Here is a 19,192-nt window from a genome sequence, read left to right as displayed (position 1 = left end):
CTACATAACGCAATTCGCATGGAAAGCGATGCAATATGTCCTCAGTATATTTATATACAAAACTTAAGAGAATTTTTAGAGGCCCAAATTGTCAGAAAGAAACATGTTTAGTATCATGCCTCAGAAATGTAGACATAATGGATGCCGACTCTGGCACATAGAGATAGAAGGGCAGACTCTTCTTTTTACATATGGAAGTCATTAACTTAGATGCCCATTCAGGCATTTGCACATCCAAGAATCTGAATAGCATGGAAAAGTGTAACAACTGCCTGGCATTTTAAGTTGTGTATCCATTTGTAGGGAGAACAAGGGACGGTGGAGGAAAAATTAACCATGTTATCTGAATGTTGGTATTATTAGATGGCCATTTAGCCTTCCCCAGAACCTTTGGAGTGATGCAGGCTTTCTCAGACCAGATCTGTGTGAGATGCAGTACAAGCAGGAAAGATGCTTGTGTGGAGGAGATTAAAACCCACATAAAATAGTGGCAGAGTTGCAGGCCCTATGTTTGGTTTTCCCCAGCACTTCTGCTTGTAATCCTGTGGAGCTCCATAGTGTTTAAGGAGGAGGAATTACCATAACTCTAGTTACGGCCATTGGGATTGGCACACAGGTAATAGCTGGTCAGATCATAAAAAGCATAGATGCATTCCTGCTATTTTTTGAAGTCCTAAAACCAAATGTCTTCTGATGCTTTCTCTGTCCAGCAAATAAACACTACACCTCTACTCTGAGCTTTTGCTCATAATTCACTGAGTCCTTTTAGAGCTGTCATTGAATAAATAATAGTTGAATATCTGGCTACCTTCTCTTTCGTGCATGAGCAAGTTCCCTATAACTCCAGTGATATGAATAAAGTGAGTCATATATCACTGTTGTGTCACAAGGAAGTTAGCCTTAGAAACAGGAGAATCAGTAGGAGTCCGTGACATGAGTGAACCGTAAAGATTATGTCTTGGCAATGTTACTCATCTTGAGTAAGTAAGTCCCTTACTGGACACATAAAAAGTCTGCTTCATTAAGGAAAGCAGAATCTAACACTGAGTTGAAAGCCTTAGTTAGTATTTGGCCTAGTATTTTTAATTTTTAATTTGGCACTTGGTAGTGGAACAATATGTGCTACTCGTTCTTATGCAATAAATACCAAAAATTGTTGTGTTGTATTCTTGTAGCTACCAAGCCCATATTGTGCAATAAACTGTAAAAGTATTTTTAAAACAATATGGTGTTAATAAAAGCCATATTAATTAGATTCTGTGAGTTTTCTGCTAAATTCATTGTATACTGCCTATTTTCAACAGCATATTTATGTACTAGCAAGTAGAAAAGATTTTTAGAAGTTGGTATTTTAATAAAACTTCCCCAATGTGTTTATGGTGCAATTTTACATTTCGGTTAAGTTCTACAGAAAACAAATGTTTTTAGTCTCATAAACTGGTCACATGGACATAAGGGCCTTTAATGAAAACATCCAAAATAATAAGCGATTAACCAGGAATTGCCAATCACCTGTCTCCTATTCACAAACAAGGGGATATTTGGCTGTACAGAATATTAATAAAATTTAAGTATATCCCATGCAGTATGTAAGTTTTACTGAAGGCAGAAAGTTGAAGGAATTCAGAAAAACTTAATGTATGGGCTCGGTATATGTATGGGCATATCCACATTCAATCTTTGTACCTACCAAAATATAGGTGTTGGTAGAACATGAGGGTATATTACTGTGTTTATGCATAATTAAGTCGGGCAGATTTAACAGAGGACCTGTTCACAGTGTTGATTAGCCACCAGCTGATGTCACTAGGAAAAAATTTACCTTGCTCATCAACAGTTATTTGCCCTGGATGTTTCTTAAAACTTCCCATGAAGCCCTTCATACTAACGATTATCACAGGCAAAGTTCAGGGCTAGCCAAACTAATCTAGCATGGTAATTCCTGTGTTCCCATGAAAAATGACAATTTGTATTGGTAAGTCTCTGGAGCTCCCAGTTTCTGTATGTGGTCTTCCTTAACATTCTCATTTGAAGGCACACTCTACAGTCATTTTTCAGTTACTTTCTAGTCATCCATGTTCCTTCACATGAGAAAGATTCCACTTTCAGCATGTTTTATGTTGTTTTGTCAGTTAATCGCTGAGTTTACAAGAGTTTTGATGACTTAGGAGATGTGATACCAGTTCATATTCATTTAGGTAAAGCCCATTTTGGGCTGAAACCAACCGTCTGATCTCCAGCAGAGAGACTAGTAGACCAGCCAAGGATATTCTTTTCCTGGAGGCCGAATTTGTTTTCTACAGTACAGGGAAGGCAAGCTGGAAGGGCACAGCTGTCCGATTCCCCAGCTCGCTGGTCACACACGTATGTAACTATGTACCTGCTGAAAGTTGGAGCAGGGGAGGAGAGTCCCACTGTGTTCTCTCCCTCCCCCCAGTCAGTGTGACTCTCCATCTTTCCCGGTACCACGTCCTGAAGGAAAGCAGGCTAAAGACAGGTCAGGAGGGTGATGGTCTCTGGGTGAGGAGGCCATCTATACCACATTTACTGCAGTTGAGCAGCTGAGAGTTTCCTCTGGCCAGTTTGCAACTGTAGCCAAGAATGGGGCTCTATATGTACCACCCACACTCCTGCATTTTGTAACTGTACAGCCTCTGTGGAAGATACTCCAAATATTAGCTGCAGAAATAGCAACTTCAGCACAGGAAGATGTGCCATCAACTGCAGCTAACACCTCTGTGTTGGAGTGGGACGATGAACATAATAGAAAACCATGTTGTAGTTAGATCTGGTTTTGAACAAAAGACAAATTATTTATTTCTTTCTTCAAATGAAGCATAACACTAAGGTATAAAGGGAGTATAAATAACATCTGATTGTGCTCCTAAGCTCCATGCTATAACTTTCTTGCAATGACATCCTTCAACAAATTAACTACATCATTACTGTTAAGTATTAATTGCACAAAACAGATACACAAAATATATAATGAGCTAGAAAGAGGACAACATTCTTCCATTATGACAAACAACTGTAACAAGAAATGGAAAAAAAACCCAATAGATCTAGGCTTACATAGATGGCAACACTGAGAGTTTTAAGTCCTCTCCTTGAACACATTACATGTGATAAATAATATGCAAAATATTTAAAGAATTTTATTGTTGCTTACAGAAGATACTTAGCAAGCAAAGAGACAGTAGCAATCACTGCCTCATGTCTCATATCCCCATCATTCAATGCAAATTTTTACATTTCATGCAATAATCCTGAGCTTATTTTCAGTAACATTGAAATGTCATCTATATTAATTACCAAATACATACAGAGCCCAGCTATGGGGTCTATTGTATTATTAAGGCATGAAAAAAGAATAACAGTTTATTAACTCTGAATGCCACAAATACAGCACAGCAGTTAGAAGGCTCAAAAAAGCTCAGAAAGTACCAGTGATTTCTGTGCCAAGGTCCTCCCAGAACATGGCTGTGAATCATCAGCTCCTGAAAAGGTACAGAAGTGAATCCTGGCCTTGCTGACATCAGGGAGTTCTGCCATTGCCTTGACTGCTGGACCAAGCTTCAGAGCTATCAGGAGTAACTCAGACTCCTCTTCATATCCCCAAAAAATTGACAAACTTCCTCTCACTCAAGTCAAGTATGAATTTAAAAAACAATACCTACATATTGTTTTCTTAACTAGTATTTTAAGTCTATGGAACGGTTCCATTCATTATACAGTATGGCAATTAATAAAAAGCCTTTTGAGGAAAAGCTTATTTGTTAGTCTGATTTATTAGTACGTTAGTACGTTAAAAGAAGGGGAAAGTATCATGAAAAGAACCTCTGCCAAGTCTATGCTCTATTTATAAATTATTTTTAATTTTAAAATGAAAGACTTCGGTAAGCCAAACCAAGGATATGTGATCCAATTCTAGTCTCCATGGTTCAATGGCACTTCTCAAAGACAAGGAGCACGACGGCCCTGTCCAGTCATCAACTGAAGAACTTATCATCTGCATAAATTGTAAGGGGCTAGCAGTATCTGGATTGTGCAGTTCTTTACATAGTCTCTATTTTACAGTTAAGAAGTTCTTGCAAAATGCCCTGTAGTGAGTCAGGGTATTCCAGTTCAGTTAACTAAGCCATTGAAACCAAGGCCAAATTGGTGGTAAGTCTTACTTCATACTTACAATTGCATTATGTCCCACACTGGGAACTAAAACAGCAGATGATCTCCTCTAACTCTGCTACTACGATTGCCTGCCCCTTATGTAGATATTTGCCTAGTTGAGCTCAGAGTTTACAGATCCAGTAGCCTTATCCTTCATCTACAGGTGGCCCATGGTCTGCATGGAAAGAACCATGGTATGCAGGAGGGACAGACTCTTTTATGCAGCCTTCGTGCATGCTTCTTTCCACCCCTGCACCCCTTGCACGCAGAAGCCACCCCTTGGCAAAGATGGAGCTGCCCAATTCTCTCACTGCAAGGCTCTGAAAACTTTGCAGATGCACAAATCCAACTTAACTAATTTCATCTAAACACCAAGTTATATTAGTGAAAATACGGTTCATCACAATAAACCACTCAGGAAACTCATTACTGTCTCATCTGAGATAGAAGGAGAAAAAAGGTTGTTGATATTAGATAGTTACTGGGTTAGAATTTGTGTGGGTTTTGGTTGACTTCTACTAATAAATAAGTTAAAGAAGGCTAAGGCTATAAATTGGTACTGTTTCATTTATAAATACTCACTTTATTTCTATTCTCTTCTAAAAAACATGTTAAGGAAAAAGGTGGCCAGAAGGATTACAGATGTTGTAAATTGTAATTTGGTTGTTAGGCTGTAAAAACCAAACATGTAAGTGAAGTTGAGCACAGTGTAAGAAAAAGCCATTATTTAATTAACAACTTATTTACAAGTTCATAAAATCAACTGAACTGGAGTAGGTGTTCTGTGTTTGTCACCAATATTTTATTGTAACTGGTAACTTGCAGGCTTTATAGTAGAACAGAAAGAAAATTAAGTTCACTATATACAGCCTTTGTACAGGCTACTTGGCTATACACAAGGCATAGTGATCATAACACAACCTAGTCTTCATAATAATTTGTGCACAAAAAGACACCAATCAGACATTATGTGAACGTTACAGTGAAATGACATCACAAGTCCAGTGAAAATTCAGCATAATACAAAACATATTGATCTACTGCAAATGACATCCTTTAAAACAGTAAGCCTTTATTCAGTAGTAACTTAACCAGAGTCTGAAGCAGAGATTTGTTGTGTAGTTATAAGTCTTTTAAGTGAAGCAACCTCTGCAGATAAGTTTGCTATGCCCTGCTTCAAATACAGGTTCTCTGACTCAGAGACATTGTAGATATTGTCTTTTATTTCAACAACTCCAGTTTTGCAACCACTCTGAATTTTTACATTGAGTTCCTTCTGATGCCAGAGTTCTGGTTTAAGTGACCAGTCTTGGATGTTAGTCACTTGAACCGAGAAGGGAGTGTGAGAAGAATGCACCAAATTTTGTGCACCATGTTTTTCAAGCTCAAAATGTCTTTTTGAGGACATGTCAATGGGTGATGACAATTTCTGTGTTGCATCGTAGTCATTATCCATTGCTTCCACTTTAACTTGCATGGCTTTGGCTTTAATTCGAAGCTTGTGAGGCAAAGCTGAAGAATTCACTTCTGGAACTTTAACTGTTGCATGAACATTTTTATGTTCAACTGGGGAATGGATTGGACCCTTAGGAACCTGCTGTTCATCTTCTCCATCAGATGACTTTCCAACTACACCATCATCAGTTTCTGACGTTCTGGGGGAATTACTGGAGGACCTATTAACTTGCAGGAGAGGAGGAGAATGTGAGTACACATTAAAGGTAGCTCCCATGTAGTTTGGATATATGGATGCCTTATATGAACCTCTGTCATCTCTTGTCTCTCTCTCTAATTCCATGGGCTCCTGTTTTATAATCTGGAATTTATTTTCAGGACTTCTGCAGTTGCTTTGTATATGACTTGGTTGAGTGTGCTCTACGGATGATATTTCAGACACATCGGACATTGAGCTTTGAGGAGAATGTTTGATGACAGAAATACAACTGCTACCAACTATAGATGGTTCATGTTCATCTACAAATGAGCTAATATTTGATTTGGAACTCTGGTAGTCTTGGAAATACACAGTTGTTGAGCTACTGAGTTTCTGTATCTCTTGGGCATAGGCTGCAGAACTAATTAAACCAAACTTTAGCTTCAATGAAAGCAGCTCCGCCTTCAAAGTGGCATTCTCCTCTCCCAGGGCAATTAGTTTGTTCTCTAAGACAAGGTCGTTCAGTCGTCGTTTTTCACGAGATCTTTTGGCAGCTTCATTATTTTTCCGCCTTTTCTCCCAATACATAGCATCTTTCTTTTCATCTGGAATGAATTCTCGCTTTCTCCGGCAAGCTGAAGATTTGCTTTTTCCGCTACTTGCTTCAGTAAGTAATATATCTTCATTTGTAGACAATTCTTCAGACACTTCAGCTAAGGTAGACTTAAGTACCATGATTTTGTCCACATTGCTACTTGTGTCAACAGGTCCGTGTTCCTTTTTAAGGGTCTGCATTTTTCTCAGCTGCATCAGAAACAATTTGTAGTAGATCTACAATGAGCAACAGAGCAAGCTATTTCCCCAGTATTTCTCACTCCACAACTTGATAAATACAGTGATTTTAAATCCACACACATTCTTCCTTTTCTTTCATATTCTCAGACAGAAGTCTAGAACCAATTTTCTTGGCAGAGGCAATGAGAATCTTCTTAAAAACCTGGAATAAATAGAGAATTTGATTACTGTTTAGGAATTGCTGGTTCAGGACACACAAAAGTAGCTTTTGATAAAAAGCTTAGACTAGCATTTGGTTCATTAAACCTGCTGTAATACAAAGACAGCTCAACACTGAAACAACTGATACTCTAAGCTTTATGATACCTAGGTAGCAGATTTGCTTCCAAAACAAACACAATATGATCCAAGGAAAAATCAATAAAAAAATATTTGAGTTTTGATCCTACAGTAATGTTGTCACAGAACTTTCCATGATATCACTGACCAGCCTAAACCTTGAACACTTAACACTGCAGGACACCAGGCATGTTGATGAGCAGCACTAGAAAGTATCTTGTTCTTCCACATTAAAGCATCTCCTCTAAAAACAGCTGTGGTGTGTGACTTAGAAATGCTATATATTTGGGTCCTTCATGGATTAAAAATAACATAAGCTGGGTTAGAGAAGCTGCAGTACTTTCTATTGTCTTAAAATAACACCACTATCCATTAAAGCTATTAAAGATTTAATTATTGGTTTTGCATCCTATAAAAAAAATATATGTTTATACACACACACACACTTGGAATTTTAAAATGCCTTTTTGATCAATCATATAAATTCAAACTAGTAAATGCACACACATAATTTGGGCAAGTACCTAACTATTAAAAAAATAGTGGCAAGAAAAAAAAATGTATTACATAATCTTTTTTCTTGTCTCTTATGAAGAAAACTTTAAAATCAGTATTGAAAAATACATTAGAGAAATAACATTTCATTAATAATTTGCATTTGAAAAATAGTCTTATTTCATGAAAGTAAAGTTTAATACCATTGAGGCATGTGCACCTTTAGAAAACAGTGTTTGCATTGAAGTAGAATTTTAGATCTAAAAGTCTTACAATTAACAAAGGAAAACTAACTTAACCTTTAGCTTCAGACATTTTAATCATTAAATTTGAACTTAGCATTTAAATTGACCTTTGTTTTATTTAGTCCCTCTTAATGCAAAAATACTTTATTCTCATAAGATCATTTGGTCTTGATCTGAGATATTGCTTCTCAATATCTCATTTTCCACAGTCAGTCATGTTCCTGGTAAAATAAATGTAGTATGCCAAGTGCTTTTATAGAACTGTCTATTGAGTCAGCAATGATTCTTGCCTGCATAACAAGAAAAAAAAAAATCAGCCACTTCAGATTAATGTCACTATTTATTGGGAATGTTTTTACAATGACTAATGAAACTAATTTTAACATTATCAGTTGGGAAAGTTATAAAAGAATTAATGAATTGTATTCTGCCAGTTTCTCTTGTCTTTTCCAGAAGGCAAAGAGGAGTGAGTGATGTAATAACAATTAAGCAGGGTCATAAAGACTCAGGTTTCAAGCTGAGTTCTGTTCCATCAAACCATGCCAACTCTTCTGTCATGAAAAATTAACACATTTAATAGAACAGCTAAGTAGAATTTCTTAAAATCCGTGGTTAATTACTGCCATGTAACTATTTGTCTTCAATAATACAGCCTTAGTGGAAAATAGAAGCCAGCCACACCAAAGACAGCATCTAACATTTTAGTGCAAAAGCAACACCACAAATTGCCATGTTTGTAAAGGAGAAATGTATGTCTAATATACAAGCAATTACATAGTTAGATCCTGATCCAAAATTCAAACGAGTCGAAGGGAGTTTTCTGTCAAGTCAAATAGGAGCTGGATGAGGTTTAAAAAAAAAAACAAACCCACAACAAAGCAACATCTGTTTGTCCAAACATTCAGTATAACTTGATTTGCTGAAGAAGCTGTAGAGCCATTCTGTCCATTTCACTGCTACATGTAATCAATTGTTTAATTAATATGCATACCATTTTAAATCTAGTACAACCCAATACTTAAAAAAAAAAAAAAATCATTGTTGAACACACAGAATTTAAAAATAAGACAAGGCTACCTGAAATTTTGTGGCATTTGTAGAACACTCAGTCTCTGTAACATGACTTTACATTAAAAGAAGAAAAATACTGGGATTTTATTTCATTATCCTGTAGCATTTGGAACACACAGCTATTGATCCGTAATTGTCTTGTTATATTTTAATCACTGTATTCACTTGTATCATTAACAACAACTGCATTTCTGAGGAAATGCATACACCTTCTATGGCACACAGTAGGAAGCAGTATAACACATACTGAATACCTATGAAATCATCACTTGTCTCTTAGTATGCTTCTCAGCCAACTCCCACTGAAGTCAAAACGGTTCAGAACAACTGTTGTGACATTTCAAGGCCTTACCAATACAGAAGTCTTATTGAATTTAACAGTACTAGAAAGCTACACTCAAACCCAAATAAAAATATTTATTCTCTTAAAAAAGGGATACCAATATGCATATTTCATAATTTTCTATTATTTATCTGCCATACACCCTGGAACATCTATGCTTACTTGAAACAGTAGCAACAGCAAGGAAGTACTTATAAACATAGGATTTGTGCATATTTTAGAAGAATGAAACTATACCTACACAGATTTAATACAACTTTTTTTCCCTCTTATATTCCAATCTTCCATTTCCACGTGATATAGAAGCAATACATTTAGTCTTGAACAAGACTGTTTCAGGATGAGAACTATGTGTCTACTTGTATGGTGTCCAGCTCAAAGTGATTCCACTTTGGTGTTTGTCCAACACTGCAATCTAGGAAAAATACTACTAATAATGATAATAAGCTAAAAGTTGTTGGTTTGGTTTCCTTTTCCTACATGAATGTAGACTAATGGCATAGTTCATCAGTATGACCATCTATGTATCAAAACTCAACTGCACGTCCAGCCGTGATCTCCTGCAGCCTAACACTGGCACTGAGCTGCACTTAACAACCCAACAACCTGCAGAGTTCATGTCCTTTGTTCCACGGAACTTCTGCAGTTTGGGCCATTCCAGTGTACAATCTGCTCACTGTAGCACTGACAACTCCTGTTTTGGCCAGCCTCCCTCCTGTACACGTTGTTCCTGGCACAAATAGACAGAACGTAAGTAGCATGCAAGTCTACAGCAAATATTAAGTGTGTATCAAAACTAACATTTTTTTGTATGCAGTATTCAACTTTGCTCTCTGCCAGAGTCCATCAGTGAAGCTGTTGAGACAGACATGTAACCCACTGACATATTCTTACTGGTTTGCTATTTGTGTAGTTAGTTCAAATGCCATCACTTTAGTGAACTAGCAAAACAATAATAAATCTTTAGCTCTTTCCACATTTTCCTTGAGAACTTTTATCATGGCAACTGGAATTGCTGCTTTACAAACAGGAGGCAAAGCCCTTGTTTATTAATACTTCTCCATGTAGATCAGCCCAATGCTGAGTCTGTAAACAAATCAAATCCATCTGATGATAATGGCAAAATGCCTTCAATGAAACCAGCCATTTCACTTCACTTGCATTTTATAATTCCACTGGAAAACATCAGTATTTACACATAAAGTAATGAACTGTAATGATTCCTCTGACTATATTTCAAATTCCAGTATTTTCCCTTATGATTAATTTTTCAATTGCTTTATCACTCCCTCATAAAGTGTTATAAAACCAACATTTAATACTGCCTTACATTAGTCACTGTTAAAGATTTTTTTTTTTGGTTGGTTGATGTTAATGGCATTGAGTGCCAATTCAACAATGTAATAACAGTCGACCCTATTTACTTAATTACAGACCCAGTCTTGCTCCCACAGCAATTTTGCCATTGGCTTCAACAGAAGCAGCACACAATCCCAGATCCAAATATTAATGAGACTGTTGTATAGAACTCATGCTATTGAAGCAAGAAATTATATATGCAGAAATCACGAAAACTTAATTTATCCATGGACTTCAAAAAATACTTAAGTGATCTGATTGTGTCAAAATAGTACATTAAGGATCTGATCCTGGGGATTTGTGTATTCACACTGTAATAATTGAAATGTTTCAGAAGGTTGAAGGACAGGGCCACAATCTTTCCTTTCTCTCTTCTGTGTAATTTAATTACCTAAGTCATTTCTGCTATAGAGAATGCTCATGAGCCTCCCCACATACATATGTTTCCCCACTGAGTAACTGTGTATTATTTTTTGTATTTAGCAAAATAATTCATGCTACCTCCAAGCATAATTTTTCAAACATATCCTAGCATGAGATAACTAATTGTTCAATGCTATTGCTCTAACATTTTGATAGTGATTCTATGAAATCCCATTTCTAGCAGTTGGATGCTCAAACACAATTCACTTTTCTATCACCATGTGTCCAAAAAATTTCTCTCAGTCCTTCAAAAATGGAAGAAAGTAAGTACAACTTCTTGTTTTAAAAAAGAACCACGCCCCTGTCACCATCACCACTATATGGCAAACTGCAAAAACAATAAAAATTCCTATTGATATGTGTCTGTGCATATTTTTAGTTGCTGTTGTCCATGTTTTGCATAGGTATCATTAATGATTATTACTGCTACCATTCTGTCACAGGTTATCTACTTTGAAAATCTGTCTACATACCAGAAGAGCTGGTGTAGAACCTGCTCATAGATACCTAAATGACCAGTTTGCGTTCCAGACTTTGAAAAACTGAATAATACAGTTTGCACTTTATCTTCAAAGTGTTTTTAAAACAGTTGCTATCTGTCTCGGGACTTTTATGAGGTACAGAAAAAATATCCTCATTGCACATGCAGGACAGGAGGCTGAGTTTAAGCTTAGGTGGTGAATACACAGCCTGCCTAGACAGTGCTGAAATACTCTGGAGCTGCTCTATCTCTACCGCTTTCCACAGACAAAAATTACGCTATGAAATTCTGCACCTTTCAGGTCTATAATTCATAAATCCTCTCCAACAGAGGATGTGGCCCTATTCCAACCTTCACTGAAATCCTTCAACATACTTCTTGCCTTTTATCTAGCACCGTTAGTAAAATTATGTTCCTGTTGAAGAAAAGCTTTAATGCTGGCTCCACTGGAAGAGTAATATTATCCCTAGGACAGATTTGCAGGCAAGAAAGTCTAGGCAATGTAGAGCAAATGAGGTTCAAACTTTCTGGAAAAAAACGAGGTGATGGCATTTTATGCTATGATGGACAGGTTAGCCACAGTCACAAAGGGGAACAGCATTTACAATACAAATGTTACCACCAATTACTGCCATTATATAGTTGCAATCATAGAGACCATGAATCCATTACAACAGCATGGAGCAATGCAGAACTATTGATCCTGTACACAGTTCCCTTTTCTTACAACTTCATGGGCATCTTAAGTGCTTAAGGTTTCAGGATCAACGTGTAATTAGGTCAGTGGAACACTGATGATGATAGCTTTGTACAAGATGACCCAGTTTTGCTAAGATGCTGATCATCTTATTGAAAAAAATGGGAGATGTCTACACAATATAGTCCATTGGGAACATCAAAATTCATTTATCATGACACTTTTCAATCAAATATAAAAAAAATTAATAAGATCGCCACGGAACTTGGAACACTATTGCACCTTCATATTACCCACCTCCAAGCTGTACCCAGAAAGTTGATGTCATATGTAATTTTTACAAAAGGCTTTCATTGTTAGGAAAATTACTTAACTTACTGTTTATCTTAATAACTACAAATTAACTCATTAAAGTACAGCCTGCTTCCCAAAGGTAAATTACACAAATTATGCAAATAAAATTATTTGGAGAGCACAAAACTTATGTTAAAGGTAGTTGTTGCTCAAAAAGGTCAGTCAAGGTAAATAGGTGCAAATTTGACTTATATTTTCTTCCATTTCCTTAGGAAGACAGTATGATTCTATCTGATCTGTTCAATTTTTCCAAAATAAACTGTTTACTGCTCTGATTTAAGGCGGTGGGGCATGGGGTGGGGAACAGAATCTAAGAATGTTACTCAAAGTGCCAGGAAAAACTTTAAAACTGAGGAGCAAAGGAAATGTATATATAACTTGCATAAATATTTAATTACATATATGTAATATATATAGTATGTGTATATAAATCATGCCATTTTAAATATCACATCACTTTCCAGTATTTTAAATAAAACCCCAACAGAAACAACAGTAACTGAAGTTACAGTATGCTTCTCCTCATTTCAAGAGCTACTTGACAGCAGGAAAAACTAGGCTGCAAAAAGCTATAACTTAATAGTAACAATGTTCTGGAAATACAATCTCAGCTTTCCCCTAGTTAAGAACCGTAAAAAAAAAAAACAAACACCACACCAAAATCAAATGTTAATTATTCTGACAACAAATGGCTTTCTATTATTGAACTATGTTTTTAAAATGCCAAGCATGGACCAGACCTTCAGCTGACCTAAATTTATATAGCGCTATTTAAAGGGAGCAGAATTATGTCAATTAATCCTAGCTGATGCTCTAAACATGCATCTTGTTACATAACAACTGAAGTACAAATATGTAAAACAAACACTGCCTGCACTTTGTTGGTATTTACCACTTACTGCAAACAGAACAGAGAAATAGCAATATCCAGAGCTCCGATTCTGTGAGATGGTCCAGGCAGGAAGACCGCTGCCCATGCTGAGCACCATTTTCTTTCTTGGGTTGCTTTCCACTCGTAAGAGGAGGTCTTGTAGCACTGGCTTCCACACTGCTAACTGCTGTGCAGCCACCTCTGTGGCAAAAACTGGTTAATTATTCAAATACTTCAGGACAGACTGAAAATTACACCAAGATGGAGCAACTCAAGAAAGGGGAAAAAAAACCCCTTGTCTTAAATAAGGTATTCTTTCTGACAGGAGAGAGATTTTTGCAGTACCTGTCACCAACTCAGTCTCATAGTATGCTAGTTTGGACATGGATCAACTCAACACTTGAATCAGGAAAAAAACAGGATATCTAAGGAGGTCTTAATAATAATGATTCACTTCAGATCTACCTTTTAATACAACAAGTTTTTAAGAACGTTGCTTCTATCACATTGAGTCAAGTCCAAGTATGCCCTTGCTTACACAATCTTATTTTTGACAGTCATGCTTAGGATCAGTATTAGACAGTTACATATACCTTTTTGAAAAAAATTTTTTTGAAAAGATTTTTTTTAAAAATTACTTTCAAGGACTGTAAAATGCTGTAACATGGAAATCAACTGTCATTTTCTTTTAGAACAGACTGCAGGAATTGGCCATCTATTTGCATTTTTTTTCTATTACATATCCTAAGCACATTTATATCTCATAACTGGCTGTAATGATCATGGCAAGGTCACCTAGAAGAGTCAATTAAGCTGATGAGTCAGATACATTGCTTAACAGTGTGTAATAAGACTCAAACAGGGGATTTTATTGTTCATATTATTGCATCATAGTGATGTTATAACAGCAGCGAGATTGCTGTCTGGAAAAAAATATTGCATAAGGATAGTTTGCATAACTATTTGTTAAAATAAGTCAATTTGAAATGAGCTGAAGGTTTATATTATTTATGAGTTTTATTTCAAGATAAAGGATTGAAAAAAGCAGCATGGTACTGATATCTTTCACAGACTCTGTTTAGACTTTATTGCAATAGAAAGAATGTCTGTATATTCTACAAATTTCAGCCAAAGTATGGCAAATACTGTTCCGTCTTAGGATAAGCTAAGCTGTGAGGAGGTCATGTAAGTTCATATTGCTCAAGGGAAGACTCTAAGCTTTTTGACACCTTTCAGATCAGTTCCTTTAAAACAAAAACAAAACCAAAAAAAAACCCCACACAGCAGAAACTTGAGGCTTTGAAGTCAAATCCAGGAAGCTGGATATTTTAAAAGCTAGTTAAGTCCTTTGGAGAGTAAGAGGAGTTAAAAATGTAAAGTAAACAAAAACAGAAAGTAGAGGCAGATCATTCTAAAGAGAGTTAGCACTTCCAACAGTCAAAGACATCTGTAACGTGAGAACTTTTGTAACAATAACTGTCAGTGCCAACGATATTAAGGATCTTTATTCAGTAATCCTTGAACTTGTTGGTTTATTTCAGGTCTTTGGGCCAAAACTCGAATCCTTATTCATTCAAGTTTCCCATCAAAGTCAACATTGAGATTGAATAAGGACTGTAAAAGTGATGCACATAGCAATATTTTAAATGAGACACTGGATTGAATTAATTACTGAGGAGGGCAAAGATGACTCAAAGTAAGTTACATACACAGGAGTGAACACAATGAAACTGAGTGCAATCATTCAAGTTACAAGGACAACAACAAAAAAAAGGGTTGTTTGTAACACAACAGTAACTCCATGAGAGCTTCACGATCAAAGCTGTACTTGACCCCAACAATCAAGTAGCAGAAAAGTTTATGCATGTTATCAAGAATATCACATTTTTAAAATACTTTGCTGCCACTACCTACGGCAGGTATACTGAACATAAAGACAGTGGCTGGGGTACTCAATTTGGACTTTGGAGGTATTGGTCACAAGCACAGTGATGTTGGTTTCGTCTACTTAGAGGACCATTTTAGTCACACACAAAAATCACCTCCTCTTGAAAGCCAAGTTATCACCAGCAACTTTCAAGCTATGCTCCCGTCGAGGAGAGAGCACAAGCTGACCCCAGAGCACGGGACGTCCAGCCACAGCTTTTGCCACTGCAATGCTGAAGTGACTTGGCAAAAATAACAGAATTGGGCAATGGCCATTTTCTGTTGTTTTTGTTGTTCGTTACGTAAGGAGAAAGGCGAAAATACTCGGATCGCAGGACTGGGGGGTGTGCTAGGCCATCTCATGCCTACCTGCGAGCCATACCTCTCCCGCGGGGCGGGGAGGCAGGCGACAGCGCTGGAAAGGGGGGGGTGGCCCTTTGTCTGGCGCTCCCTGCCTGCAGGCGACGCTGGGACAAGGGGGGAGACGGGAGGGGGGGTTGGGGACGCTCCGCCGGGCGCGGTGCGGGGCCGAGCTGCGGGGAGGCGGCAGACGCCGCCTCTCCGCAGCTCGGCCCCGCACCGCGCCCGCCACAAAGGCGGCCCGGCGGCCCCCTACGTGGCCGGCGGCGCATGGCGCCCGGCCCGCTCCCCCCTCAGCACGGCCCCGCGCTATCAGCCCGCCACCCCCCCCCTCCATTCCACCACCACCACCCCCCTGCCGCCGCCGCCCCAGCCCAGAACAAAGGGCTGAGGGGGAGCGCCAGCGCCCCCAGCCCTCGATCGCTCGCCCGCCGCCGCGCGGCCGCTGCGCCCCAACGGCCACCAACGGCTCCCAACGGCCGCTGGGGAGACGGCGACCCCTGCGCGCACCGGGCGCAGCACAAGCCTGAGGGGAAGGTGGGCGGTGGGATCGGGCTCAGCCTACCGGCTCCGATCCCCGCCGGCTCTGTCACACTGACCTACTTGCGGGGCTGGCGGCTGCCCCCGGGACCCGGCCCCGCTGCCCCCGGGGGGCCGGCGGCACCCGGCCCCCCCCGCCTGCCCCCGCCGGCAGGGCACGGGCGGGACGGCTCTACCTTTCTTCTGTGGCGCGGCTGACATCTCCTAAACGCCTTCCTCCCTTAAACTAGACGTTCTTTTTTTTTTCTCCTTTTTTTTTTTTTTTTTTTTTTAAGAAACCGCAAGTGAAAGCCCGTACCGGAGGAGATGGCTTAGCGTCTGGGCGAAATGCCTTCCTAAAAATACAGCCTTATCAAAACGTCTCTGAAGGCGTGGAGTTAAAAATCCGAGCAAATGGCCTCGAACGTCTACACGCACAGCTCTGGAGAAAAGACCAGAAATAGCACATGAAGCCACAATTGCTAAAATGCGATGGGGCTAAATTTAGAGCATCACAAATCTCGTTTTAAGGCACCCGGCACGCAGCCGGCGAGCGCGCCTTGCCTCCCCACTTCCCCAGTTGTCTACTTCCCTTATTAAACGCACTTTTAACAAAATCTGTTACAGTTACGGGTTTGGGGGGCTTTTTTCCCGGGCGAGATTGTCCTAGTTTCTTTGTAGCGAGATTATAAAATCGCATAATTAGCTCCCTCTTCCCAGCCCGGCTGCCAGCAAATTCTGTGGTTACATAATGCAACATTTCCAGGAACTATTATGCGATCGGTCCCGCAGCGCCTGAAAAACAGCGACAAAACTGGCGAAGAGGGCTGAGGCAAGCAAGCGCAGCCCCGCACGGCGCGGGGACGGGGGCCGGGCCGCTGCCATTAATCCCGCTTGCCCGCGGGCAACATCCCCCAGCGCCGCCCGAAAAGGGGAGGTGGCGGGGGGGGGGCTGGTCCTCGCCGGCAGGCTCCGGCAGCCCGGCGGCACGCAACTCCCGGTGGTTTTGGGGCCGAGGCGCGGCTGTCTCTCGGGACCCAGCCCTCCGCCCCGCACGGCGGCAGGCCGTTCCCCGCCGGAACATTATGCAACGCGGGAGAGCGGCTCCGGCGGCACTGCCCCAGGCTGGCTGCAGGGAGAAACTGGGGGAGGTGGGGGGGTGGGGGTGTGTAGCGCGGCACGCCGGGAACGAGCAGCCCCCCCCCCCCCCCCCGCGAGGGAAAGCCTTCGGCGGGCATCTCCCGGGCTGCCTCCCGCGCCGCCACCCCTCCGCCGATCCGCCTGCCAGCGCGCAGAGCCGGCCCTCCCGGCGGACCCCTCCCCGCCCGGCGGCCGCCGGAGCCGGCTGGGCTCGCGTTATGCAACAGCCGCCCCCAGTCGGGGCGAGGCGAGGCCAGGCGAAGCGCGGCGGGCGCCGTAGCCCGGGCGGACACCCCAACTTTATAGCCGCGCACCGCTCCGCGTGCGCACCCGCGCCTTCCTACCTGCAGCACACCGCGGAGCGCCGAGCACCCCCCGCCCCGCGCCGGGCCGCGGGCGAGGCGAGGCGAGGCGGGCGGTGGTGTGATGCCGTGCGGTGCGGTGCCGTGCCGCGCTGTGCTGTGCAGGCAGCAGCGGAGCAGGCGGGCGGGAGCGTGCGGCGGTGGCGGCGGCGCGGAGGGATGTGTGTTAGTAGGTCAGGGCTGCGCGGCGCGAGGCTCATAGCCCGCATGCCAGCCGCGCCGCGCCGTGACTGGCGGCGACACCGCCCCAATCGGCGCCGGGCGCTGCCGGGGGACGGCCAATGGGAGCGGTCGGGGGCGGGGCGGGGCGGGGCGCGGGGCGGTGTGTGGTACAGTAGGTCTGTGTGCTGGCGATTGCATAACCGCCGGCGGGGCGGGGGGCGGTGCGGCGCGGAGCGGGGGGGCAGGGGGGGAGCGAGGGGGCGGGCGGGGGGAGAGCGGCGCGGGGGGCGCCGGCACTTACGTAACCACCGCGGCGCCCCGCGGCAGCGCGCAGGGGGGCGCTCGCCGCGCGCAGCCTCCGCAGGGGCGCAGCGCCGCGCCCCCTCCCCGGCAGCAGCGGGGGCTCGCGGCGGGGGCCGAGCGCCGCCGCCCGCGCTGCCGGGGGAGAGGGAAGGGAGCGCAGCGCGGCGGGGCTCGGCGCGGCGGGGCTCGGCTCTCGCAGCCTTACCGCTGCCTGGGCGCGCGGCGTCAGCGGGCTGCGCCTGGGCGGCGAGGAACATTCAAACCCCCAGCCCCGGCGGGAGCGTTGCCGGCTCGGAGCAGTTGCACAAGACCCGGGAGCCGTGCTCCCGAGGCACGTACCTGCCGGCGAGCCACGCTCGCGGGTAATCCGCCGGTGGATCGCGCTCCGGCTTTGACTGGCGGAAAATAGGAATACTAATCCTAAAAGGGAGGCGAAAAATAGAAGGGGGTCGGAGCGGGGGGGGGGGCGGCAAGGGGCCCGGCGACGGCGGCCGGGCCCCGCGCTGGGCGTGCTGCCGGCCGGTGCCCGCCGCTGCAAGGCTCACCCTGCGCGGCACGGCCGCTGCTTGCCTTCGCTGAGCGTCAAGGGTGGAGGATTTTGACAGTGTTTCTTCTTCATCTCTGCCCTCGTCCCTGAGGCGGCAGGGCTGGGCTGGAGTGCTGCTCAAAAGCGGGGACGCACTTCGCAGAAACTCGCCCACGCAGCCCCCCGCCCCTGCGGGGCCATCCCCTCCGGCGGCGGGGGCACTCACTGCCCGCTCTCCCGCCTCTCCGCGCCTTCGAGCCTTACTTCTCCCTGCAGAGCATGGCAGAGAGCGGAGCTTCGGTAAGAGAGTCTGGTGCCGGTCTGACCCTTGTTTAACCTCCGTTTTAGAAAATGACACACGGCCAGCGAGAAATCCAGTTCTTGTCTCAGAATGTGTTTGAGTGTACACACGTTTGATTAAGTGTGCGATATGTATCTATCTTCCCCATTTTTTTTCCTCGAAGGTTTGTCACTCCCTCCCTTTTTTCCCTCACAAGTAAAATTTATGGAGACAACAGAAAATTTTCTTTATTAAATCCTAGTTCCAGAACATAAATGATTCCTGATTTCATCCTGTTAAACACTCTTACCAAAATA

At 42.6% G+C, this 19,192-nt stretch overlaps 1 protein-coding gene across 4 annotated transcripts; it reads right to left on the bottom strand.

Moving 5' to 3' along the window:
* Positions 1-2,789: 2,789 nt before the first annotated feature.
* Positions 2,790-17,819, bottom strand: NFIL3 (nuclear factor, interleukin 3 regulated). 4 transcript variants are annotated; one of them, XM_052777325.1, is made up of 3 exons: positions 17,587-17,819; positions 16,422-16,544; positions 2,790-6,821 (listed from the first exon to the last, which is right to left on the bottom strand). In XM_052777325.1, the coding sequence occupies exon 3, from the start codon at positions 6,632-6,634 to the stop codon at positions 5,258-5,260; it is 1,377 nt and encodes a 458-aa protein (XP_052633285.1). In that variant the 5' UTR covers positions 6,635-6,821; positions 16,422-16,544; positions 17,587-17,819; the 3' UTR covers positions 2,790-5,257. The 4 variants fall into 4 exon arrangements, with proteins under 4 accessions (XP_052633285.1, XP_052633284.1, XP_052633287.1 ...); XM_052777324.1 differs by lacking the exon at positions 16,422-16,544; XM_052777327.1 differs by lacking the exons at positions 16,422-16,544; positions 17,587-17,819 and adding an exon at positions 8,776-11,533.
* Positions 17,820-19,192: the final 1,373 nt, after the last annotated feature.

The sequence above is a fragment of the Harpia harpyja genome, chromosome Z (assembly GCF_026419915.1).
Source record: "Harpia harpyja isolate bHarHar1 chromosome Z, bHarHar1 primary haplotype, whole genome shotgun sequence".
NCBI lineage: Eukaryota > Metazoa > Chordata > Aves > Accipitriformes > Accipitridae > Harpia > Harpia harpyja.
Note: the sequence above shows the minus strand (reverse complement) of the source record. Positions and strands in the feature narration are given on the sequence as shown.